Source organism: Brachyhypopomus gauderio, chromosome 6 (genome assembly GCF_052324685.1).
Source record: "Brachyhypopomus gauderio isolate BG-103 chromosome 6, BGAUD_0.2, whole genome shotgun sequence".
Taxonomy (NCBI): domain Eukaryota; kingdom Metazoa; phylum Chordata; class Actinopteri; order Gymnotiformes; family Hypopomidae; genus Brachyhypopomus; species Brachyhypopomus gauderio.
The window spans coordinates 6,236,225-6,263,863 of record NC_135216.1 but is presented as its reverse complement, the minus strand read 5'-3'; the positions used below and the strand labels follow the sequence as shown (position 1 = coordinate 6,263,863).

Sequence of the window (27,639 nt, the reverse complement as noted above, 5' to 3'; positions counted from 1 at the left end):
AAAGGTTTGCGTGTACTTTAAAATTGACAGAACCTACTCCACAGTTCTTGCTGACGTAGCCAGCCAAGGGTCCCGACTTCACCCCAACCCCACTCCCCCCACCCACTCACACTTAGCACGATATGTGCTGAATGCACATGGTAAAATCTGTCAGCTAGAAAGGACGGCCTCATTGCAGAGAAGTTTTCTTATTGGTTAAAATAGCTGTTACATGTTAGTTGCATTTGGTTTTCAGAGCCCAGAACAGTGGAAAGACGTTTTACTTGGTCACTATTTTAATGATTGTTAATGAGGATTTGAAGTCAGATTCGTTATATCAGCTTTAACCTATATTGGTAGAACTTTGATATATACTGATAAATCTATTTGAAAAACCTTGTTTTTTCCCCAAATATACAGTAAACAACAAGTTCAACTCAGCTTCCTTTAATAAACTGAAAAAAAAACCCAAAAAATACAAAACATTGCATCAAATGGTTACAATAAATGCAAAGGGACCTTCATCTCTTCACTATATTGACCTTCCCATTTTGCTTTGATTTGCAACAGAACAGCAGCACAACACAGCACTTCAGATGGCGCCCCCTAGGGCACTGATGAAGTTCTGCAGCTCTTTAAAGATCATGAGCCAATTGCATTGTATTTTGGGGAATGACCAGGGACAGACTTCAGTTTGTGCAGATTTGACAGACAGTAAAGCTTTCGGACAACGTGTGTGTACGAAGAACTGATAAACGAGATTTCAACGTGAATAAACGTGGCTTAGAGAGAGTGAGTGAGCAACCGTGGGAGACAGAAGACACTGTAAAAGACGTACTGTTAATGGATCATCTGAGAAACTAAATGCATTGCGCAACAATCTAAAACCCCCAAAAGCTCCGTTATTTTTGTCCTCTGCATTTAGAAATAAAAATTAAATTCAAAACATAACTGGTAGTTAGAGCAAATCATGTCAATGCTGGCGAGGAAGGGGTGAAGCCTGTGAGCTGTGTTTCACGAGTCTGCTCCTGATCGGCGGTCCGGCCGGCCTTCCCTGCGGGATTCTGTGGTGAAGCGGAGGTCCTGGTCCCGAGGGTACTGAGCGTCTGTGCTCGCGTTGGCGTCGGGCTCCGGCTGGGCCTGGGGAGGGGGAGACGGGGCGGGGGCCGGGCCACTTGTGCTCTGGGCGAAGTGCTGGCGAGCCTGCGGGTCCGAAGGAGCGGTCTGGCCCTCCGGGGCATGCTGGGAGATCAGCTGAAGGAGAGCGGCCGCCATATCCGGGCTGATGTCATCAGAGTGCGACGGAGCAGCTACAGCCGGAAGGTCGAGGGTCAGCGTGGAGTTTGGGCCAATCGCCTTGTCGCTTTTTAACATCGAATCTACACAGAGAACCAGGTGTCAAATCAGTCAGAAATCTCACAAACAACCTTTTAAACTAGACACATTCAGGTCTTCATTTCACAAACAGCTTTAATGGTGAGAATATGTTGCATAATTTCACCATGTCACCAGCAAATGGTGCTAAAGAGACAAGTTGCATGAAGTTTCACACATTAAATGTATTCCGTATAATACATTAAACCCTTAGAAAATGTGTTCATTTCCTTAACTGTACTGTACTATCACATATCACTACCAAATTGAGGGCAAACATACATCTGCTCACACAGCACTGGACAAGCAGAACATCTGAAGAACATCAATGAGCCTCAATGAGGGGGTTAATACCCCAGCATTAATGTAACTGTGGCCAAAGATCTGCTGCTCAGTCCTGCATCAATCAACCATGGCCCATGATTGGCTTTCAAAACTGTGCCAATGGGGAGTTGGAGTGAAAGCTCGCCCATCCAATGAATGCACACACCAATAATCTGAGCAGTGAACCAGTCGTGATGCCAAACGAGCAGTTACGAATCACTCCTCGAAAATAAGGATGTCGCAATAAGGAGCTCAGACATAAATGTTCAAAGAACTTCACAGGCAGTCAGTATACAACCTAACACCCAACCAGTAAGAGTCTATTCAGTGTGCAATAGCTCACAAAAGCCAAACATGACCAGGTATAGGTCCAGTATAGGTCCTGCGCTGCACCCAGACCTGGATCGCTGCATACGAATATGGACCTGAGGTTGTCAAGAGGTTGTGAGGCGTCTGTAGGATCTGTGCTTTATGGAGAAGAGTCATTGGAGAAACCAGATGTTCCCTACAGAGGAGGGGAACACGGGAGGAACTGCTCTTCCTTTACCACAGATGTGTGCATGCAAACAGACAAGTACACTTATAAAGTACATGGGTCTGCATCTACATCATCAAACCCTGCACATTAAGGAATGGAGACACAAGGTGGTTACTGAAGAGTTACTATGTGAAGTAAAGGATGTTATGGAAAACTACAAATCAATAAGGGTGATGGGTCACACGACAAGACTGACCAGCATGGCCGGTGTACTACGAATGTGCCAGACAGCTGGAATGTTGGATTGGCAGGATGTCTGCAGGACATCAGCAGGACAATCTTTAATAAGTGACCATCCACAGCGCATAAATAGAAAACATGTCAAACACCCTGGTGAACTACAGAACACATGCTGGAACTGGGGGAGAATATCTAGGGTCAAACTGAAGAAATGGCAAAGAGGAACTACACAGCATGACAATAAGACTAACTCAGTCCATGTAATAACACCAAGGAATCCATTATTGCACTAGAGGTGGTCCATAAACATTCAAATTCGACATTTTTACATTGAATTTTAGAATTTTCAATTCGACACAGTTTTGAAGTGACAGAGCAAAAAAAGTTTTACAAATGCAAGTGTATAATACTTATTTATCAATAAGTCATTATGTTTACGTTATTACACTTAACATATATTCAAACTTGTAAAATTCTTAATTTCCCTGAGGATCCCAAAGGGATCAATAAAGGGAGGAATAAAGGGAGGAATGGATCTATCTATCTATCTACAGGTGTAACATCGCCCTTCTGTGCTTTGGACCACTTTGGTGACTCAGGGATGCATGTGCACTGAACTATATGAATCTGTGCATCGACAACACAATAATACTTCAATACCAAAGAGCACAAAAGCTAGACGATGCCAGACTGACATACTGCATCAACCTCACTGCATTGGTGGAACAAGTTTCACACTCAGGACACCAGGACTCTGGCCGTAACTTCTTCACTTAAGTCAGGTGCAGTCCGCTCATCAATCAAGGGCATGAGACAAGTAAGAGAAAGTATGAGAGAAAGTAGTTCTATATATAACCAAAGATCATACTGTTGTCCGTTCCAATAATGGGGTGGTATGTTCTCAGCAAACAAAAACAACGTGACATCTTTGCAGTGGCGGTGTAAGGGTGATATAGACCTGGGTACAAGAGGTCACATCTCATTACAGCGGCACAGACGAAGCTCTCGCCGGATGGCAGCCCCCTACACGGCTCAGTGCTCCCATGTGGCTTTACAGGGAGGTTTGTACAATGGAATGTTTCCCATTAAAGGCTTCAGAGGCCTGCGTGGCATGGAAGCACAAACAGGCTTTAATGCGGAGGAACATCTGAAGGGGGTCAAGGACTCATAAGATAGTGCTGGTTCTTCAGATGTCTTCTACTGAAGGCGTGGAGCTGATGTGAGGTGCTCTCTCCCTTCACTATCGGAGAAATGGCCTAAGTCTCCAGAAACAGAAGGCTGCTACAACCTTCATCAACCTTCATCTGCTGTCCAGTCAAACATTCTGTTCAAGCAGCCATTATAAGGACATTGAAGCATTCTCACGCGTTGCAAATCCATCTGCACACTAAAAACTCACAAAAATAAACAGTGGATGAAAAATCCACATTGAAAGGTCACAAACTTGCAGAGACTGGATAAAATGTTTTTCCTTAAGACTGGTAATAAAGGAATATGCTGCCAGCCTCAGGGCTAATCTGGAGTTGAGAGAGAGCCCAAAGAGAGACCAAAAAGATCACCGATATGAAGAATAGGGACAGTAGTTGGACAGCATTCATCTTGCCACATTTATGCAGAACTGGACAGACCAGTTGGTTGTGGTATGAGCACGAGGGGTCATGGGAGACCGTAATATATCCTATCATTATCTTCTTGCTTTTATCTTTCCCCAAACACAAATGTTCAGGCATTTGTGTTCAGGCAAGCAGCACAAGTGACTGCACACAACCATGACAGGAGTCATGTCACTGTGTTGTAGATTGCGGGTCGGTTATTCTCAAAACTTTGACCCCAACTCATGCGTCATTACCAGGAGTGCATGGAGCTCCTCTTGATTCCTGAAGGTCGTGTGTATCTTCAACGGCCCATTTGTTTGCACCAACTCGGTTCACATCCCATAGATAAATGGCAAACTGAGGAGTAATTAGAGGAGCAGCACCTCCTGGCTCTCCACATATTAAAGACAAAGACTCGGCTGTTTCTTCCAGCATGAAGTAGTACCATCAGTTTTCCTTCTGAAGAGACACAGACAAAGTTCTCAATGGTGCTCCTTGTACTGTAGTAGATTAACTTTGAACTTGAAAGCATCTGATCAGCCAGTCAGGCATCTTCTGTTAGCAGTCAATTATTCTTCAGGTTTTTTGTTTTTAATCATCGTAGGCAATTTTCCTGGGTTATTGGGTGCTTACATCAGCACCAGTGCACACCAGTAGCCTACTCCGTGTGTCTCCATGGACCGTCCACCTTCTTGGTGCTCTTCTGTTGTCACAGCTGCAGCATTAGAAGATCTTGGTGGCATTACTCCTCTGGTGAGAGACTGGGCTGGCGCTGGCAGTGGGCAGGACAGGAATCAGCAGCGTTGTGAGAAGATCAGTTGGGGAAACCAAGAACGCCACAGAACATGCTTGAAGGACACCAACACCAGCTGCATTTCCCCCCTAACTGAGATATAAACACACGCTTGTAGAACATAAAACAGTCCAGAGCTTTTAAAGCACGCCTTCAAACCATCACAACTATTCTATATTCCTGCAGACAGGCAATATATTTTTTGCAGATGGCTGCTCTCCAACTAACCTACTGGAGGAAAATAACACAGAGACCACAGCTAGATCAATACCCTATACAAATATAACAATCAATACCCTATATAACAATCAATACCCTATATAAATATAACAATCAATACCCTATATAACAATCAATACCCTATACAAATATAACAATCAATACCCTATACAAATATAACAATCAATACCCTATACAAATATAAATCAATACCCTATATAAATATAACAATCAATACCCTATATAAATATAACAATCAATACCCTATATAAATATAACAATCAATACCCTATACAAATATAACAAATACATGTGTCATTACAAAAGTGTTAAGGAAAAACTATATGTAGTTGTCAGTCATGTATACCTTTACCCTTTAGCTTCCTGTCCACTGTTAAGTAACATGCACTGGAACACGTGGTGGTAATTAAGGTCAGTGTCTCGTGATACAGACCTGTGCTGCTGAATGAGTCTATAGTAATATTATAAATACAGGACTCTAGATCTCATCCTCCAGTGGCTGCAGAATTAAGAAGCTGAAGCTCTAAACACAAAACAGATTTAAACTTCAATAAAGCAACTAAAAATTACTATTCCTGAGATACAAAGCAAAACAAAATGGAAGAACACTTCACGGTTCCAGTTACTGAGAACTGATATCTAGCAGAGTGCAAAACAAATAAGAAATTCTGCTGGTGGTATGTTGCTGGCAAGTCCTTGGGAATTGTACAAAAAAAAAACATTGAAAATGCAGAGCACACAAGCAAAAATCCATCCCCCAGTGGACCAGTTTAAAAGATGCATTTAACAAACATTACCAGGAGTGCTGACAGACCTACCTACAGGCACCAGGGTTGTCTCCACCACCTAGAACAATGGGATAATCACCACCATACTGCCTAGCAACTACAACTACACACAGCTTGGGACAATCTTTCAACAACTGAACTTCCCTCTATGGAAAAACAGGCTCATATTTGGACGTTACGGACACTTGACGGACCGCTGTAACCTCCACACGTTCTCTAATCTTCTTCTAAGCCTTGTAGGATCACACGCAGGCTAGGAGTTAAAGATTTACCCAGTTTTGAGGATTCTGTGGATTAAGTGTTTGCATGTGCACAATGTATATTTACCTCACCTTCACTTACCTTACTTTCCTGTGTGTAGATAATTTAGCATGTTTACAGTAAATAATTTGTTTATAGACGTTAGGATTTTGTTTGGGCCCCCTTGTGCACCAGATCCTGCCATAACACCATTAATGAACAGAAATCAGTCATTTCACACACCAAATATTACATAATAAAATTATTTGCTATAATAAAGTGCCCTTATAGAAGGATCCAAACACTGGCACTTCTCACTTAACATGGCAAAAGAAACGACGATCTCTGTGAAACGACGATCTCTGTGCTTCCACAGGTTACATAGTAAACTACACACTTACATGCTTTAAATAGTGAGTGAGAAAGTGGCGCTTTTTTCTATTATCTTTCTCACAGATGTGATTTGTAGCCCTATTATTTAAGCACCAGCATTTTAATAGTGGTCACTCGACACTTATTGATCCACTATATTTACGTGGTCGTTACTCCTTATTGATCCATTATATTAACGTGGTCGTTACTCCTTATTGATCCACTATATTAACGTGGTCCTTACTCCTTATTGATCCACTATATTAACGTGGTCCCTACTCCTTATTGATCCACTATATTTACGTGGTCCTTACTGCTTATTGATCCACTATATTAACGTGGTCGTTACTCCTTATTGATCCACTATATTAACGTGGTCGTTACTCCTTATTGATCCACTATATTAACGTGGTCGTTACTCCTTATTGATCCACTATATTAACGTGGTCGTTACTCCTTATTGATCCACTATATTAACGTGGTCGTTACTCCTTATTGATCCACTATATTAACGTGGTCCTTACTCCTTATTGATCCATTATATTAACGTGGTCGTTACTCCTTATTGATCCACTATATTAACGTGGTCCTTGCTCCTTATTGATCCACTATATTAACGTGGTCGTTACTCCTTATTGATCCACTATATTAACGTGGTCGTTACTCCTTATTGATCCACTATATTAACGTGGTCCTTACTCCTTATTGATCCACTATATTAACGTGGTCCTTACTCCTTATTGATCCACTATATTAACGTGGTCCTTACTGCTTATTGATCCACTATATTAACGTGGTCCTTACTCCTTATTGATCCACTATATTAACGTGGTCGTTACTCCTTATTGATCCACTATATTAACGTGGTCCCTACTCCTTATTGATCCACTATATTAACGTGGTCGTTACTCCTTATTGATCCACTATATTAACGTGGTCGTTACTCCTTATTGATCCACTATATTAACGTGGTCCTTGCTCCTTATTGATCCACTATATTAACGTGGTCCCTACTCCTTATTGATCCACTATATTAACGTGGTCGTTACTCCTTATTGATCCACTATATTAACGTGGTCGTTACTCCTTATTGATCCACTATATTAACGTGGTCGTTACTCCTTATTGATCCACTACATTAACGTGGTCCTTACTCCTTATTGATCCACTATATTAACGTGGTCCTTACTGCTTATTGATACACTATTTTAATGTAGTCCTAACTACTTATTTATCCACTATGGTTTAGTCCCAATTGATCCACTTTGTTAATAAACAAAGTTTTGTTAATCAAGTGGATCAATTAGGTATTAGGACTGTATTAACATAGTGGATTAAAAATGAGTAAGGAACATAAGGAACATATTAACACACTATATTAGAGCAGTCCTTACTCCTTATTAATGTACAGTATTATCACAGTCCTTACTTCTTATCAGCACACTATATTAGAGAAATCCTTACTTATTAATGTACAGTATTAACACAGTCCTTACTCCTTATTAACATTATATTAGAGTGGTCCTTACTCCTTAATAATGTACAGTATTAACACAGTCCTTAATCCTTATTAACACAGTCCTATTAATGTACAGTATTAACACACTGTATTAACACAACACTTGTTGCCTGCATATAGAGCCTGTGGCCATTTCAATTCATTTTGAATTTCAAAAGTAATTTTCTTGTAGTTCACTCAGGTACCACGTGTGCACTAGTGTTTAGCCCAAGTACGAGTTTAACGTTTCTACACAGCAGGGCAACGCTTCAAACTAGGCGCAAACACAATGCTCATTTACATGGTCAATTCTAACTGAACATCTACGTTCTAATAGATGTAGAATTATCAAGGCATTAAACTGTAGAACTACTTTTACTAACAATTGGTTTGCAGTCATTCTACATTAGGATAAAATAATTCAGGTTCTGATTCTGAACTTCTGGACCTAACAGTGACTGGGTTCACGTGTGGTGGGTTCACCGTTAACACAAGCGAGTTTGTCGGCCATCTTGAAGACATATTATGCATAATTATATGCTGCAGTGTAACCATGTGATGTGCACAGTCATGATTGTGAAATGAAGGTACAGTCCCCTACTTGGGACCGACGGGGTTGAACCTGTACTGAAACCATCTGCAATCACTGCTGGGAAGAAAGATTTCAGACCTCTGCAATCGGCACCACAGGGGATGACGGAGGGAGAGAGCGGGGCAGTGAGTTCTGGATGACGAGGCCTTCACTCACGTCACACCATTAAATCAGCACTCTGGAACGTGTTTAAGAAGGAAACCCACCACTCACTGTAGTACCCAAAGAATCAAAAGATGTCTGGTGAAAATGTCTAAAAAGTAATGCAATCATTAATTTAAATAACCCCAAATACACCAGCACAGTGAAATTACTGTCAGCTTCCAGTGCCCAGGGGCAATCTGCTCAAGACAAAGACAGTTAGCAGAGTCAATGACACCACAAAACCACAACCTCGCAATGCAAACACAAACTCAACATGGCAACAGCAAAAGGTGTGTGCAACCAAAGGCCTGTTTTTATTCTACCTTAATTTACTTTCATTTGTGAAAACCGTATGCACACAAAACGTTTTATCCATGATGACAATTCGTGTGCCCGAAAGACCCAGGGAAAAAAAAAAAGGTTTAATTTGTAGTTTGTCTCATTCACGTTCATACTGAAAGCAAAGTGGTTGAGGACGTATAAAAACAAACAAACAAACAAAGACCCTTCTGTGTCCCAACATGGATGACCACTCACTCACAAAAGCAGGCACAGAAAATGCAAAACCAAAATGAAGCTTATCAAACATGGGACTGAGCTTTAAAAAATGAATGAAAATAAAGAAAAGCAAAAAAAAAAAAATAATAAAAAAAATAAAGAAAAAAAAAAGACATGCAGGTGGTGGTCTAGTTTAGTTTTAATTTATTAGATGTTTGTGCTGCAAAGACTGACATTACAGAGTCCGTCGTCCTGATGTGACTCTCCCTCATACCACCCAGACAAAATGGGTTTACCGCCACGAGAGAGCAGGAGAGTAAAGACAATGTGGAGACACACACAGGGAAATTAAAGATATAAGCTAAGAGACAATATTTTAGAGGACATGCGGGCACTGGGGGAAAAAATGTACGAAGATTTTGTCTGCCGTGGCATATTTCTGAGCACGACACGTTTACCTGTGATCCGTACCTCTGGAATCCATCAAAACCCTCAGCATGGAATGAAATGGATAAAGGAACCGATGGAGAACCATTACATCTGCTCCTCAGTCCATGCCTATGGTCCGTGAACCCAGTGCTAACAGAGGTGTGTGTGTGTGTGTGTGTGTGTGTGTGTGTGTGTAGTCACATACACAACAGAAGGAAATAATCCAGTCACCTTCCTTTAGCTCTCACACTGGAGAGTGGCTCGATCTTATTTGCAGTCACTGTCTGCAAAATAATAAAGTTAAGGGAATAAATACGATGACCTCGAATACTCGGTGGCCCTCAGGAACTGTCCACTGCACAGATCTGATGTTTTACTGCCTTCTCCTACGACCTCATTCAACCAGTCAGCCAATCATCAAACCCTTCATGAGCCAAGAATATTAAGAGCAGACACACACGCATACGCACACGCACACACACCCACCCACCCCTTTCATCTTCTTTGCAGTCTCTCTAAGATTTATTATAGGTGGTGCTGACTGAGACCCACCCGAGTGTCCAGGGCTTTAGTCTGGACAGATTCAGATGACTGAGGCAAAACACCTTCATTTCTCATCATGTGCGTGTACAGACAGCCAAGACAGGCCAGACAGGGAGACGAGTGGGGAAGATGAAGGCCGTTTTCAATTAAAACTAAACAAGGGACTATCTGACAGCCCTCTGAAAATGACTTTCATAAAAGCATTTTGCAAAAATTAAGGATCTGAAACAACCATAACATTATTTATTTTTCTTTTTTTTCAGCATTTCACTAATCTTTCGTCTTGCTTTGGGACTGTAAAAAAAACGAAACAAAACAAAAAAGCAAATACCTCATCCTCAAAAAAAGTAGAATTGCTTTGACGAAGGCAGGGTTAACACTAAGTGACCAATGAGGAACCAGCATCATCAAGCTCCCTATCCCTTTGGCCAATCACAGCCCTCTTTCATCAAACTACCTTTCATCACGCCCCCTAAAGAGTAAACTTAGACTTGCCCTTGCAATCGCCGCCTGAAATAGAGGTCGAGTTGCCTCGTGTCACTGCCTCGTCTGATTGGACACCGTTGCTCTCGTCTGCTTGCCCCGCCCCCGGAGGCGGGGCCTTAATCAGCTGGCTCAGCAGGAGCGTGAGCAGGTTGGCCTGGTCGTCCTGCGGGGCGGGCTCAGCAGACTGTGGGTTACCGGTCGCCTGCAGGAGGGAGGACAGGGTGTGTCCGAGCAGCTCCAGCTGCTGACGGGACTCCGGGTCGGGCGTGGGGGCGGCGGCTGGGGCGGGGCACGAGGACGAGGAGGCGGCCCCGCCCTCCGAGCAGGTGCTGAGGAGTTGCTCGGCCATCTGGGGCAGCGTGAGGCGCTCCGTCTGACCTTGTAGTAGATTCAGCAGCACAGCCATCTCGGTCTGGTTCAACTGCTCCGCTGCCGCCAGATCTGGACGGGTCACACACACACACACACACACACACACACCACACACACACACACACACACACACACACACACACACACACACACACACACACACACACGTACGTCACGGCCACGTTGCGTAACGAGGTACGTTACAGACCAGCACCAATAACACGGCATAAAACTATGCCAGGTTAAAGAGTAAAAGATACTAATCATGTGTTGTTGAGAACAGTATGTAGCAGGCCAATAACCAGGATCTGATTTACAAAGTAATAAAGAATTACAACTTGTTTTACATGTTTTGTACACTTTATACACTCCCGAAGTCTTGGCTAAGGCTCCTCTGATGAATAAGAGGCCATGATGTTAGCTGTGCTGCTTGCCAAGTGAAAGACGGATCCAGACAAAAAATTAAACTCAACAAGAATGTTTTTAAACAAAAATGTTTAAAAAATATTTGTTAAAACACAAAATCCACAGATATCACTGCAATGATACTACGGCCCAAAGTAAGAAAGCCCTCTGTGCTAGTTTCAGCTAGCCCTCTGTGCTAGCTTCAGCTAGCCCTCTGTGCTAGCTTCAGCTAGCCCTCTGTGTTAGCTTCAGCTAGCCCTCTGTGTTAGCTTCAGCTAGCCCTCTGTGTTAGCTTCAGCTAGCCCTCTGTGTTAGCTTCAGCTAGCCCTCTGTGTTAGCTTCAGCTAGCCCTCTGTGTTAGCTTCAGCTAGCCCTCTGTGTTAGCTTCAGCTAGCCCTCTGTGCTAGCTCCAGCTAGCCCTCTGTGCTAGCTCCAGCTAGCCCTCTGTGCTAGCTCCAGCTAGCCCTCTGTGCTAACTTTATACGCTGCGTAGGCTAATCTAGTGAACAAGCGACCCGGACGGAAAGCGTGGCGGCGTGCGCAGACGTGTGCAGGCGTGCGCAGACCTGCGATGTGGCCGGTGGAGATGGCGGTGGCGTGAGCGGAAGGCGGAGGTGCGGGGGGGCTCGGGGGAGGGTGGTTCTCTTTGCTGGCGGCTCCTCCTGGGTCCTTCTGGGGCACTTTGGGAACAGGCACATCCTCGGACGCCCCGCTCTGCCTCTGGCGCCGACGCTTCTTGCTCCATAACTCGTGGCAGTCCTGCCAGTGAGGCAAACTAAATCGAACACAGAGAGGACGCCGTGTGAGCCGAGTAGCGTTTATTTTTGTCTGGAATTGATCTGTCCTGCTTTATCTGACCACAGACACGCACGAACGCCCACTGCCTAAAGATGGCAGCGCTACGCTAAACTTCCGCTTTCTTTTAATGTCCTGATAAAACATACACCAGCAGGTATTAACGCAGTGTGTAGTCAGCTCATCAGACCAGCACACAGCTCCATTTAACAGCTTATTTAACAGGGTGTAGATTTAAGGACCTTTCTCAGCTGTGGCTACACGGTCTGACAGCGAGGGCACTTACTCTGGGGCGGGCATCTTACTGGGATCCACATCACACAGGAAGTGGCTCGCCAGAGCCTGCTCTGCCGTACATCTGCGTGAGGGGTCAAGGGTCAGCATCCGGTCCAGCAGGTCAAGCGCAGCTGAGGGTAAGCTGGAGGAGGGAGGGAGAGGGAGAGAGAGAGAGGGGGGGGGGAGAAGGAGGGAGAGAGAGAATTTAACAAAGGAGATGCTGGAACATCATGTGTAGCAAACGTTCGTCGAAAGGAACATGTACAATTAAAAACTCACAAGGAGAACTCTTCTCTTAAGCGTCGGCGGTACTGTTTCTTGGGTTTCATAGTGTTGAAGTAGGGTAGTTTAATCACGTCGGGCCACACGCCGGGACACGGGCTGCCACACAGACGACTGAGGGGGACAGACAGTCAGGGCATGAGATGTGCTGCACATCACAGCACGGCACCGTCTGCAAGCGGCTCTCACACACCGGGGAGCGGACCGGTGGAGGAAACCAACTTTTCATTCAATTAAAAAACTGGCATTCGTTGGAATTAGCTACCAGCCGATAGCATTAGCCACCCGGTTTTGTTGAGAGGAGCTGACATCAGATTGACAGGATTAGAAAAAATACGATAACTTCAACTAATAATCGATAACATTATAGGTATTACATAACACTCCCATTTACTGCAGAAGTATTAGACATAGTGAAGATGAGTAGAAAAGGAGCAGTTCTGGGTTAGGGGTTAGGGTTAGTTGTGGAGCCAGCTCAATGGAACCGTCTACTACACAGGTGTCAAACTCAAGGCCCGCGGGCCAAATGTGGCCCGCAAGAGCTTAAAAAGCCCAATTGTCAAAATAAAGTAAAAGTGAGCAAAAACTACATTTCCCACAATTATGTTACCCGCGAAGTGACGGCATCTCGACACTGCAGTGTTTCCATATCAATGCGATTTTCCTAATAAGTGTAATTAAGAAATACAAATGATTCCAAAATGTCCAGGAAGAGAAACATTGATGCAGATAGAAGGTGTTTCAAGAAAGATGGGAAACTGGGAAAGCGATGTTTGCGCTTCAAGGAGAAAAACGGGTATGAAGCGGTGGCGGTTGTCAAAGAGGTGTTGCGACCAAACACGGAGCTAAGTATGCCCAAATTAGCCATCAAGAAAAACGACAAATTGTCAAAGAATTAAAAAGCAAACTGTGATCGCAACAGAATGTGTTCACCACAAATAAAACTGCAGTAAAAGCTGCTTTGTTGTGGCTAAAGAAATCACCGCGCTTCAGTCTTTTTCAGAGGGGGCATTTTTGAAGCACAATCGCTATTTTCACAGTAATTTGATATTTAAAGTTTTGAACAAAGTAAATGTGATATATTTGATAAATATTTGATAATTTTTTATTCACTTGGATAGTTTGATTGTTGATTGATGGAGTAATGTGTGTTTCATAACCTAACAAATTTAAAGGATTTATGTTATAATAACAGCAACCAGCAAATATATCTTATATATATATTATATTTACGCAAATATATCTGTAATATTTGTAACTTGAATAAGTAATAAATTCAGAGGTATTTAACATTAAGGAGTAGGTACATTTATAAGTTACATATGGCCCTCCGTGGGTAACGATTATGCTGATGTGGCCCGCGGTGAAAATGAGTTTGACACCCCTGGTCTACTAGAAGGACTGGCCGGGCATCAAGAGCAGAGCTGGGGCTCTGAGGACCACTGGGGGCAGGAGTGTGTGAGGACCACTGGGGGCAGGAGTGTGTGAGGACCACTGGGGGCAGGAGTGTGTGAGGACCACTGGGGGCAGGAGTGTGTGAGGACCACTGGGGGCAGGAGTGTGTGAGGACCACTGAGGGCAGGAGAGTGTGAGGACCACTGAGGGCAGGAGTGTGTGAGGACCACTGGGGGCAGGAGTGTGTGAGGACCACTGGGGGCAGGAGTGTGTGAGGACCACTGGGGGCAGGAGTGTGTGAGGACCACTGGGGGCAGGGGTGTGTGAGGACCACTGAGGGCAGGAGTGTGTGAGGACCACTGGGGGCAGGAGTGTGTGAGGACCACTGGGGGCAGGAGTGTGTGAGGACCACTGGGGGCAGGAGTGTGTGAGGACCACTGGGGGCAGGAGTGTGTGAGGACCACTGGGGGCAGGAGTGTGTGAGGACCACTGGGGGCAGGAGTGTGTGAGGACCACTGGGGGCAGGAGTGTGTGAGGACCACTGGGGGCAGGAGTGTGTGAGGACCACTGAGGGCAGGAGTGTGTGAGGACCACTGAGGGCAGGAGTGTGTGAGGACCACTGGGGGCAGGAGTGTGTGAGGACCACTGGGGGCAGGAGTGTGTGAGGACCACTGGGGGCAGGAGTGTGTGAGGACCACTGGGGGCAGGAGTGTGTGAGGACCACTGAGGGCAGGAGTGTGTGAGGACCACTGAGGGCAGGAGTGTGTGAGGACCACTGGGGGCAGGAGTGTGTGAGGACCACTGGGGGCAGGAGTGTGTGAGGACCACTGGGGGCAGGAGTGTGTGAGGACCACTGAGGGCATGAGTGTGTGAGGACCACTGGGGGCAGGAGTGTGTGAGGACCACTGGGGGCAGGAGTGTGTGAGGACCACTGGGGGCATGAGTGTGTGAGGACCACTGAGGGCAGGAGAGTGTGAGGACCACTGAGGGCAGGAGAGTGTGAGGACCACTGAGGGCAGGAGTGTGTGAGGACCACTGGGGGCAGGAGTGTGTGGGCCCACCTGATGAGTTCCAGCTGCAGCAGCTCCTGGTTGGCCTGGAAGATGGGTTTCTTAGTGAAGAGCTCCCCCAGTATGCACCTGCAAAACAGCACAGCGACTAAAACACTCGCACGTGAGCCAGATCTCAAATGCCAGATCCGGGCTCTTCACACTTTAATCTGCTCTGTAGGAGGTCCAAGCTTCCTAGATCTTAAGCGTGTAGGCGTGCAACATACCCGCAACTCCAAACGTCTATGGCCGGTGTGTATCTCTCTTCCCCCAGGAGCAGCTCTGGTGGGCGGTACCACAGTGTAATCACCTTATTGGTGTACGGCCGACTGGGAAAGACCAATCAGAAACAGTATTTTACCAGATTGCAACAAAGACATTTACATCTGGAACTGATTTAAGACATGTGCACCCCCCCCCCCCCCCCCCCCCCCCAAAGTTCTACATACACAGCTGGGCAATAGAAATCGGCCAAAGCCAAAACTACATAATATTAAGCATTTAATGATCTGGGACAACTGGACCAAACACACTGAACATGTTGATCAGATTTGTTCACACACACACACACACACACACACACACACACACACACACACACACACACACACACACACGGGTGTGGAGAGGGATGGAGCCACAGGAGAAGCTCACCTTTCCTCTGAGTTATACAGGCGTGCCAAGCCAAAGTCAGCTAGCTTTATCTGCCCACTGGTCACACACAAGAGAGAGAGGCAGATAAAACACATGAGTGCAGACAAAACCAAACAACTACAACAGCTGGACGCTCATCCCTCCATAGTGGTAACACTGGAGAAGTGTAAAAGACAGATGTACTAGAGGAGCAGCCGTGTGCAGGAGCCATGGTCGTGTGTGTGTGTGTGTGTGTGTGTGTGTGTGTGTGTGTGTGTGTGTGTGTGTGTGTGCAGCCACCTGTTGTTCAGCAGGATGTTGGAGCACTTGATGTCTCTGTGCAGGAAGTTCTTCTTGTGGCAGTAGTCCAGTCCCTCCATGAGTTGGTGCATGAAGCTCCTGATGTGTTCGGGGGAGAAGGAGACCAACCCTGACTCCAGCAGCCCCATCAGATCATGGTCCATGTACTCAAACACCAGGTAGAACGCACCTGAGAGAGAGCGCGCACACACGCCACACACACACGCGCACACACACGAAGGTGAACCACATGTTGTTAGGACTTTGGAGCAGCAAATTAAATTTTATTATTCAATAAATATGAGCCAAAAAATAAAAAGTCAACAACTATTAAACACTGGAGTAAATAAACAAACACAAACAATGCGAGGCTGGGCACTGCGCCAGAGACCAGGACACCACTGATGTATACAATCGCTCTGTGTGTGTGTGTATATACACCACACACATATTCTACATACAGAGAGAGAGAGAGAGAGAGAGAGGAGAGAGAGAGAGAGGAGAGAGAGAGAGAGAGAGAGAGAGAGAGAGAGAGAGAGAGAGAGAGAGAGAGAGAGAGAGAGAGAGAGAGAGAGAGAGAGGAGAGAGAGAGAGAGGAGAGAGAGAGAGAGAGAGAGAGAGAGAGAGAGAGAGAGAGAGAGAGAGAGAGAGAGAGAACGGTATATTCTGATGATACAATCCAGCCAGCATCGTTTTAACAGACTCATTGATTGGCAGAGCAGTTAAGCAGAGCCATCGTATTACACTACTGCCTGTTAAGTGAACAGGCACAATGTTAGCGTGATGTCATCAAACTGCTGGTGACACGTTTAATTAAAAAAACTGGTTGCAGACTGGGAGCACAGAAAAGGTCACTAGAAAGGTCAAGTTGATGTAGGACGTGTCTCGTAGTGAAGTGCCGGCCCACAGCTTGGCTTTATGTGAGAAACCACATCTTCAAAACATTTATTAAACGTTCCCAGAAGTGCTCTTCAAAGTCGGCGCTGGGAAACGTTAAATACGCTCCCGGGCGGGTGATGCTCCCGGGGTTACCTTTGTCCTTCTTGAAGTCAAGTGCGTCTTGCTTGTCGGTGACGATCTCCTTCATGTTGACGACGCTGCGATGGTTGAGTTGTCGGAGTATCTTGATCTCTCTGATGGCTGTGATGGGAAAGCCTTCCTTCTCATTATCCAGACGAACCTTCTTCAGGGCCACCAACTCACCTTCAAACACACAAACACACCGCAGCGCTTACAAGCCAAAGCCGAGATGGCCGAGCCGGGTTAGCGTTTATATTATCTAGGAGTGTTAACTGCTTGCACTGATCCAGGGTTTAAGGAGATTTTCTAAGGGTGTACGATTAAATTTTTGTCCGCCGCGTTTGTCACCTCTATCAGCCCTATAGAATACCACGCCACCAGATAACCAAACCCAATAGGTAACGACACAACATATCACACAACGACACAACAACACAAACACCTTCACACACACCTGTGTCTTTGTCCTTGGCTTTGTACACCTGGCCGTAAGTGCCCTCCCCAATGATGCCGATGATGTCAAATTTGTCGACACATCGCTTGCCCCAGTCGATTTGCGTCTGTCTTCTCTCCCCAAAGCGTGGACAGCAGAACCTACAGGTGAACAGTCACATAACTCACACCAGAGCCAACATTACACACCACATACAGAGATGGTCATCCTCACAAATAATCATTAAAAGCATATACAAGTTTTTTTTATACACAACCCACAAAATACATACATAAATATATATGTAAATGTGCCACAATTTTCAATTGTGATTTACCACCGCAATCGAAATTTGTCCTCCGCTTTTACCCATCTGTGCAGTTAGAACTCACTCACTCGGTTCGATTGTGTTCTCCAAGCACACAATCAAACATACACACAGAGGAGACACAGGTGGAGACGTGTAAGACACTCACTTTGGTCTCTTCTTGTACGTGGGCTGGACGGGTGGCGAGACTTCCTGCATGGGGGACAGTGGCGGGGACGGGTCGCCCCCGGCCAGCAAAGGGGGGAGGGGCAAGTCACTGAGTAGGCGTGTCCTAACCTCCTTCTCTTTCTCCTTCTCCTTCTCTCGCTCTTTCCTGGAGGACCTGTGTGTAGTCGTGGCCTTTCTCGGACTAGGAAACAACGATAATGTTAGCCCACGTGTGCCCAAGCATTTAGCCAATCATAAATCAGAAACAGGTTCATTTGCAAATACTGAATTTATATTGACGTGTGCACATATAATGTATCAGACTGAAATTAGGGTATTTACAGATATACAGCGAGGGCACAGAGATAATTTAAAACAGTATATAGTATATAGAACAGGTTTAAAATGTACTGATGCACCAATTGGAATTTTCTTGGCCAATTCCGATTTCCAATTTTTTTTTCTTTACATATGAACATATGATTCTGATTTTCTTTCCAAGAATCATGATGGCTAAATTCTTACATCATAAAAACGTTTATAGGACTCTTTTCTTTTTCACAAACCTTCAAACAAAAATAAAGAGCAATACTTTTACTTTCAACTGAAAACAGGTTAACCAGGTAACACATGAAAAAATCAAGGCACCACATATAGGCCTAATACGGACACACTGTCGCCCTCGTGTGGTACACAGGAGTAAATGTGACACAGAATCGGTTATATGAGGCATATGGCCAATCACGCTCAAAACTGGCCGATTCCGGATAGTAATAATGAATATGTACATATAAGCAAGGTCTGAAAAGAGAGATACATATAGAGTGTGTTATAGTGAACATCTTTATAGGAAAATTTGTTTCTGAACATTTTTGCTTTACAAATAATACATCTAACCCAAACCCTAGACAAATGGCCACAGAACCATTCTGTAATAAAGTGGTTTGTGAGTGGATGATAACACATGAAAAAGGTGCGTGCATGTGTGTGTGAGAGAGCACACGGCACCCACCTGTCCCTGCATTCTCCCACTAGCATAGGCGGCAGCGGTAAAGGAGGGAGCGTGGATGTTTTGACTGGGTGGGCCACAACGTTTTGTGTGTTTTTGTGAGCGGGGCTTTTAGTCTGAGGGGCAGCTGGGGGCATTGGTGGTGCAGATCCTGTGGAGGCGGGTGGAGAGGTGAGCGGGAGAGGGGGTGGAGACGACAGAGGCAGAGGAGGCGGAGAGTTGAGCGGGAGGGGCGGAGGAGGAGAGGAAAGTGGGAGGGGTGGAGGCGGAGCTACGTTCGCTCCCTCCACTGAGAATGTACTCTGAGCAGGAGGAGGCACTCTTTGGGGCTCGGGGGGCGGGGCCACGTCTGGCTCCGCCTGAGAGTCTTGCGGCTGCGTGGGCGGGGGCGCGGCCGGCTGGTGGGAGGCGGAGCAGCTGCGCGCGGCGGCCGCCTGCCGCTCTTTCTTCCTGCGGCTGAGCTCCGCCCCTAGGCTGGAGGTGATGGGCAGGCGAGAGGAGGTTGGGGAGCGGCTGGTGGGCCGACTGCTGTGGGAGGAGCCTCCGCCGGCTCCGGCCACTCCGCCCGACGAAGAATGCTTCTTGTTCCGCGAGCGCGATGAGGACCGGCGAGAGGACAGGTAGGGAGGAGAGCGGCTGCGTGATCTCAGGGAACGCCTAAAATACATTAAAAACAGCAACATTACAAACATTAGTCGGTGTCCTACAGGGCTCAATACTAAGGACCTTCAAACGTGGATCCTCACAACTGCATTTGTACAACTTGACCTTATTATTAGGTCGTCCACAATAGTAGGAACGTCGGGTACGAAAGCCCGTAGCTGCCGGCGTCGACGTGGGACACGGACACCGCGGCAACACGCCGTCAAGGAGACGAGAATGCCAAGACACATTCCAAACGCTCCGTTAATTAAGCCGACCCTGTTGATGAAGCTCCTGCTGGACGGGGAGTGTGTGTAACGACAGCTGATCTTCCACCACTCACACAGGCGCTAACCACACACACGCTGCCCCAGAACGCTTTACGCTGGTTGTTGGTAGGCGTCGCTAGCTAGAGTTTAGTGCTGGTTGTCATGGTAGCATCCGTCAGGCAAAATAAACTCAGACGCGGCACAGAGACCAACACGCTGGTTTAAGCCAACTGATGTGTTTAAGTTTACAGACAATTAGAGGTAGCAAACGCGCTAATCAAACTCTGCCGGCATCCATACTGTATAAGCCAGGAAGATAGAGACAGCAATGGTTTCAGTAAACATACGTGTGTTGTGTGGGGTGACCATGTAACACTTCTAACCTTCATATGTGAATTAACAGCACGCGGAAATCTCTCGGAGACGAAAAATCTAGCGTGCCTTTTAATGGCATCACGTCTGAAAGTTTCAAGGACACGCGAGGTCTCACTGGAACATGGACCTCGCAGCTCAAGTCAAACCCGCGGCACGATCTCCCCCTGAACAGCACAGACAGGTCTACACCGCCGTGTAACATGGAGGCAGAGTGAGGGGCTTCTCTTCCCACGCCATGACCTAGCGCCAGACAGGACGGCTTCACTAACACACGCCACAGACAGCTTCCCCGTCGATGGTGCGCTACAGAACTACTTCACTGGGGTCCTCCCAGCTCAGGTGGGGAGGCCTAAATGTGAATGAGCCAGTGTTCTTGTTCTGTTACAAGACAAACACACACGGGGTGGCTAACACCCCGCGACCGGGCTCTTACCCGGTGGCTAACACCCCGCGACCGGGCTCTTACCCGGTGGCTAACACCCCGCGACCGGGCTCTTACCCGGTGGCTAACACACCGTGACTGGGCTCTTACCCGGTGGGTAACACACCGTGACTAGACTCTTACCCAAGGCCCTGTGACTGCTGAACTTTGTGGGAAATGACTACGACTAATTACACCGATTGCCTGGAAATAAAATGCCAGACTGAGCACAGCTATGGTGAGGCCAAAGGTCAGCAGGCTTCACATATATTCAAATGAATAAACTTCTGGCACAGGTAGTTGACAGACAGTTATGAGTATGATTGTGAATGTCTAACGTAAAAGGAACAAAATCTTGTCCATGTCAGGGCGAGTACACAAGATGACTTAATGCAAGTAGAAGATGGCTAACAGCGCAGGAACGCAAGAGCTATTGCCATTCTCTCTCTCTCTCTCTCTCCTTCCCTCCCTCTCTCTGTCTTACTCTCCATCGCTCAATTTCTCTCTCCGTCACTCTCTCAAACTCAAATTGCTTTTTTGGCATGAACTATAATCAACAACCTTTGCCAAAGCGATTAAGAGGATTAACATTAAAAGTGATAAAACTGTGGAGAAGGAGGGTAATCATAAGAAAACATACATACATATAATGAAGCTTAATTTAGGTACCTACTGTAGACCCCATTTCTCCAGGTTATGAGTACCACGTCTTTACGCTGTGGAGTTGTTCATCTTTGGAACTTGTCATGAATACTCAGATTAACGTATCCATTTGTCATGAATACTCAGATTAACGTATCCATTTGTCATGAATACTCAGATTAACGTATCCATTTTGGTTAGTTTTGTGTATCATTTTGCATGGTGCTATTGAAAGGGTTTAGGGATATGTGAAGGTAGTGTTTTGCCTTGATGGGTCTGAAGGCGTCTGTGGATGTAGATGTTTCTCCAGCGTGTGGTGTGGTGAGAGGACTCTGGGTGTGCCTGGGTCAATCAGTTCTTCTCTCAATTTGAAGTGCGCATTTACTGTCAATGTATTTGAATTTAATTAAATCAAGATTTTTCCTTGAATAGCACTTTGAAGTAACTGGAAGAAAAGTCCATCGTTCCAAACTGAATCAAACTGTCACTGTCTGTCTGTCTGTCTGTCTCTCTTTCCCTCCCTCTCCCTCTCACTCATCACTCACCCTGTCAGATAACGTTATGAACATAAAGGTTATATTTGCATGGATTTCCACAGCCCGCCCATTAGCAGATGGCCTACGTGGCACAGGACGCCGGACGCACTGCCTTTCAAGACGCGGTTCGGCCCTGGACCGGTTCGGCCCTGTCTAATTACCGAGTACCATCAGAGCACAACGCTATCACTACAGCAGAACTAGGGGCTCCTTCTAAATTCATGACTCTGCAGAATCGCGACCGTTAAGCGGCCGTTTAGCCTCTCCGCGGCTCAGACGTCTCCAGCAGAGCTCGAGACTCTGCGTTTCCACGGAGAGAAACGCACGCTCACCACGCCAGGCCTTTCACACCTGCAGTTCGTCCAGAACGTCAGAACGCGTAGCTCGCCGAGTTCAAAGTTCACTTATCTCTCGCCAACCGTGACTGTCTTGCTTTTCTATTTTTAGAGAACGTGATAGGAGTCTGTGCAGGATTTTCTAGGGTTACACACAAACACACCGACTTTGTTCATGCATGTGTCTTTATGCATTTTAAATTGTTTCTGTAAGTTTCACTGCATATTTGTTTACTAGGTGTAAAGGGTTATGTACATGTAGATGTAAATGTTTCATGCTTAATTCACAAGTATTATACATATATAACATCTAGGAGAATAAAGTTATAAGCATAACCGTGCTATACTGCTCAAGGCAGATTTTTCTCACATTGACAAGTCACATTGTTTGGACACATGAATTCAACTGTCCTGAACATGGTCCACGTTAAAGGTTTTGCATATCAGTCTTCAATTACATTTCAGTTTTTTTTTTATGTTCCTTCCCTAAACTGTCAAGTTCACATTGGCAGGTACTTATTTCCCCCTTTACCTGACAGGCTGTTCAGTCAGCCCCACTGGCAGCCCTACACACGTCAGACGGTCTCAGGTCCAAGGCTGGGGAGAACGTGCATTTCAGGAGGACGTAATGCCGAACGTTTTAGTCCTGTCATTCACAACTCTTCACACTTTAGCGCAGAGCAAACGTTCAATAAACGCCTGACCACCTTTATAAACGTATTACTGTACGCTTGTGCAAATCGGCCAACTTGCTCCAGCACTTTGCTGAGAGAGAGATCAACAAAGGGAAGCGTGCAGCCATGCAGGGAAGACTGCAGACTGACCGGTGGGGTGGGGGGGCGTAGTGTTACCATGGAGTCAAACAGGAGGACAGAGGCCTTGTGTAGCGCTGCTGTGGCGTTTTTGCAAGGCTGCAGTACACACTGTGTTTAGACGGAGTGATTAGAGTACTAATATTGTGCAAACCTTACAAATATTGTGTATTCCTTGTTAAAACAGCATTTCTGTTCCGAAACGTCACTACTGGTGTTGCATGTGTTGTGGCTACGAGACCCGACACCCTGAACCCAGTCCGACAGATCCCTGACAGGCCTCTTCGAGCGCCCTGACAAAACCGTACGGCTACTGGGGAAAGTAGCTGGAGCAGCAGAACCGTGACACTGTGGACGACGCCAGGCGGTCCACGGGTCGAACGGGCCTGAGGAGGACTCCTCTGCACCCTGCGTAGGCACGCTGTGTCACCATTACACTGACTTGTGTTGAAACTGGGGGAAACTGGTATGTTGACTTACACCTGCACACAGACCTTGAGTTTACATGGGAAAAAAAACCCTTCTACTCAGCTCATGAACCTTTAGTGACTTTGTATCTTCTCTAGGATACTCCCCCAGCACTGAGGAAAGCCACTTATCTTAGAGGCAACAGCATCTGTACACCTGCAAGGCTCTGAATAGTCTCAGAGCGCGCGCGCGCGCGCACACACACACACACACACACACACACACACACACACACCTCTTCTGGTTTCTACTGTAAACAATAAAGCAGACAGGTACATCCCAGTTCCCTCTCAGTCACCAAAGGCGATGCTCATGCGCTTAGACTCACCGAGACACGGCGCTTAGACTCACCGAGACGCGGCGCTTAGACTCACCGAGACACTGGGCTGGTGCTGGATGAGCGGCGGCCGGCGTACGGACTGCCGTCTCTCTCGTAGCTGGAGGACCTTCTGCGAGGGTAGGGGCTGTCTGACCTCTGCCTGCTCCTCCGTGACGTCTCCCGGTACGGGCTCGGACTGGCCACCCTGCGCCGAGAGGAGTAGCCATCCTCCTGGTCGGCCGGCGAGGAGACGCTGCCCCCCGCCCGTCGGGGGCTGGGCGTGTGCGTGTGGGCCCTGTGCCGTGGGCTGCCCCGAGACGGGGCCTTCCCCTTGGGGCTGGTCTTGTGGCCCCTGGAGGCTTTGTGGTGACCCCTGTCCGAGGTTTCGGCTTTGGCGGAGGACCTGCTGCTTTCGCCACGACCTTCGCGCCTCTGTTTGTCCTTGTGGGACTTCGAGGAGCGCCCGCTCTCTTTGCTCCGAGACGAGGAGGTGGAGGAGGAAGTGCTACTGCCCAGACTTCCGCCGGCCGGCTGAGCACCGGCCGAGGGCAAACTGTCACCTGCACGTTTGCCCCCCAAATCGCCCTCAAGTCGCGAGGGCGCGGGTGACTGCCCCACAGATGAGGAGAGGTGCTCCTTGCCCTTCCTCTTGCCCTCCTTTCCTGCTCTCTCGCGGTCCTTGCTGGTCTTCTTCCTCCCCAGCACGGCCCCCTCCTCCCCTGACTCCCTCACTCTATGTGGGTCTTTGGACTTCTTCCGGGAGCGCCTATGTTTATGAGTCCGAACCTCTCTGCCTCCTCCCCCGCCCCCTTTCACATAATCGGGTGTCTCCAGCCGCTCCGTCGATTTTGCGGGTGTCGGCGGGTCGAAAAAAGTGTCCGAGTCGGAGCTTATGTCGTCATACTCCACCAGGGGTTTGATGGCGCCGACCGTCGGAGCGGCTGCGGCGCCGGGCGCGGAGACCACGGGGGGCCCCGCCGCCGCCGCGTCCCTGCCGTGTTTGGACGGCTTGTGTCGTTTGTTCTTCGGCGACGAGGCGGAGAGCAGCGCCGCCGGTTTGGGCGGCTGCCTGGCGGGGCCGTGAGGAAGGCCCGAGCCGCTGTTTCCAGTAGCCGCTTGTTGATACTGAGAGTCCGACTTCCTTTTGGTCCCATGGTGGCGGTCTGATCCAGGCATACCTCACGCCAGCGACGGTCCCTCTCCCAGACGCGGACCTCTGCAGTCGGGATAAAACATAACCATAAACTGGGGGGGGGAGGTCTGAAATATCGGGTAAAAGTATTAAAATAGTGTCAAAAGTCACAACAAAAACAACGGCGCTCACGTTTTGCTCACGGTTTATCCAGAATTCATTCCAAGTTGTGCAGCATGCGTTTTTTCTTTTGAAACGCAAAAAAAAAAAAACCAAAAACCTTGAATCGATGAAACTGAGAGAGATCTATTTATTGGTAATCTGGTGTATGTCGTTCAAGAGTGGGACTCTCGCAGCTCGCAAAACCCCCCAAAAACATTCAGGACACTGCGTACTTTCTCCTCCTCTGTTTGGCTAGCTGTGCTAAGAAAGCTAGCTAGCTCTTTCTCAAAAACAAAAAGAAGAAAGAATGAAGTCTCCTTTTTTTAGTTAGCTATCCTTGTCCGGCACCGGGCTTTAGACAGGTGCTTGGCTCCTTGAACAAACGGTCTTAAGAGATTAGAAACAAATAAAGTCCATCATAAATGGACGAATGTTTCACAAACTGAAAATCAAAACTTAAGCCGGTTGGTTCTGTTTACATGTTCGCTTTAATATACTCTATAGTTTCTTTGCTGATATATATTTGTCGGAAATAATCATATATTCGTGTGCAGAATTTATTCCAGTTTATTTTTAGCAGCTCTGAGAGGAAACCAGGCCAGTATTTAGGGCGATGTTCGTGGATTTAAGAACGTCCACCGCCCTTGCTTTAGGAGTCCATAGTGGCCATTGTAGCTAGCTGGTACTGCGCGCGCCTGCTCGCGTCTGCTGGGTTTTGTCGCCCCGCAGAAAGGCCGAGACCGTGGAGACGCACGAGAACGGAAATGACGTGGGCGCCCACGTCCTCTTCAATCTACATGACATTAAGCTCGGATCATTTTCAGACGAAGTTAGTGCATGATGATGAATTAGATCCTTACACACCAAAACTTGCTATTTGTTTTTTTTTTCTAGATTTATTCTTCTCTTTTTGACTCACCATATCTATTCAATAAATTTCTATGGCATAAACGCTGTCCGTCTATAGGGTTACGAGATGACATCCAATGAACAGGCGGTATATCCCTCCCCCTTCACACGATGCTTGGTTGTAATTCAGTCCTTTCAATTATATTTTTAGGCTTACAATAGTTTTTCATTTGTTTGGCTTTAACTTTGCGTTCGAGAATCATATTTAGCACCTGTTTTAATACATATAAAATTATAAAAGTTTCCTTTCGTGTGTTACTATAATTATCACTGCAATATTCCAACACAATGTACATATTGAAGCAAACCGACGTGTTGATTCAACCTATGAAAATAGTTTCAGCACCAAGCCCCGAAGCCAAACCTGTTTACATCTGGCCAAACTAGAAATAATAACATCGGTGTTGCCATGTTACAGAACTACCCCCTCCCCAAACCTTCCAATTTGAGGAAATATAATGTGTAGTACGCATAATCGAGTAGTACGCATAATCGATCGATTAAGATTAAATAAACTCTAAAATAGATGTTTGTCTATTAACACCAGGGTGGGGCAGATAAAAGAATAATGTCAGCTCCAAAATAAATAAATAATTCAATTCAATTTACTCCAGAGCCTCGTGTCTCTCTATAGCAGACATGGCGCTTACAAATGCATTTATATAGGCCTATATGTGTGCCAGGTAAGTTCAAATGAAAAACAATGTAACAATGTAATGTAAGTTGACAAATAAGTAAGTACATGCATAACACCATACATAAAAACGACAAACAAATAAGATGCATTAAACAAACAAATAAATGACAGACGTGTTCGATAAAATATAAACGTGCGAAAAATAAATAGATATGGCGTAAAACCCCTATAAATGAGCAGAAATATTTATTTGTTATATTTATTTATTTGCTTCTTTCTTCCTCTGGTCCATGTTAATGAGGTGGGATACTCATTGAGTGTATTTTGGTGGAGGGCCTCAACAGCTACTAAATACGCCGATAAAGTGAATGTGAATGAATAGCAAAACCAGCTAACATGGCTAACTGAAGACTTGTTCTAATTCTACGGGATATCGTAGATCACATCGACGACGGGTGTATTTCTCCGCTCAGTTCGCCGAAGTATAAAATCAACGCCGAATAAGACATTGTCTGTGTCAAAAAAGTCCTTTTTATGCCAGAGGCGGTTCGTCGAACACAGCAAGTCTCAGCGTCTCTCCTCTTGGTGTTTCTCACGAGACACCGCGTGACAATGAGTGATAATAAAATACCTGTGGACAAGATGGTGGTGGCGTTTTTATACATGCTTTAATCTATAACAGCTTATGTTTTAGGAATTTCAGGGGGTTTCGTGTAGAGAAACATTTAAAATAAACAGTCGTATAAATAAGTAGGCTAGTTGCCCTATTATGTCCCACGTTCCTTTATTTTCTCTTTAATGTTGCAAATTAACTGATTAATATTGATCTACCTATAGCTTTGTCATGGTTCGTCCTCCATACGTTCTTACCCAAAGGGACTTATTTATCTGTGACAAGTGTGCTTAATATGTGCTTCTTGCGA

At 46.2% G+C, this 27,639-nt stretch overlaps 1 protein-coding gene across 1 annotated transcript; it reads right to left on the bottom strand.

Moving 5' to 3' along the window:
* Positions 1-441: 441 nt before the first annotated feature.
* Positions 442-25,905, bottom strand: cdk12 (cyclin dependent kinase 12). Its single transcript, XM_077008294.1, has 15 exons — positions 25,201-25,905; positions 23,932-25,092; positions 19,061-19,714; positions 18,050-18,250; positions 17,595-17,734; positions 17,153-17,323; positions 16,121-16,310; positions 15,842-15,898; positions 15,415-15,516; positions 15,200-15,277; positions 12,741-12,857; positions 12,472-12,603; positions 11,957-12,165; positions 10,623-11,054; positions 442-1,358 (listed from the first exon to the last, which is right to left on the bottom strand). Exons 2-15 carry the CDS (start codon positions 25,050-25,052, stop codon positions 994-996), a joined length of 3,969 nt encoding a protein of 1,322 aa, XP_076864409.1. The 5' UTR covers positions 25,053-25,092; positions 25,201-25,905; the 3' UTR covers positions 442-993.
* Positions 25,906-27,639: the final 1,734 nt, after the last annotated feature.

Excerpts from the sequence above, each read along its gene's own strand:
- cdk12 (XM_077008294.1), bottom strand. The coding sequence starts at position 25,052 with ATGCCTGGATCAGACCGCCACCATGGGACCAAAAGGAAGTCGGACTCT. Across the intron at positions 19,715-23,931 it reads AGCACCAGCCCAGTGTCTCG|GCGTTCCCTGAGATCACGCA; the intron begins GTGAGTCTAAGC and ends AATGTATTTTAG. Across the intron at positions 1,359-10,622 it reads TTCAGGCGGCGATTGCAAGG|ATTCGATGTTAAAAAGCGAC; the intron begins GCAAGTCTAAGT and ends TTCTCTGTGTAG.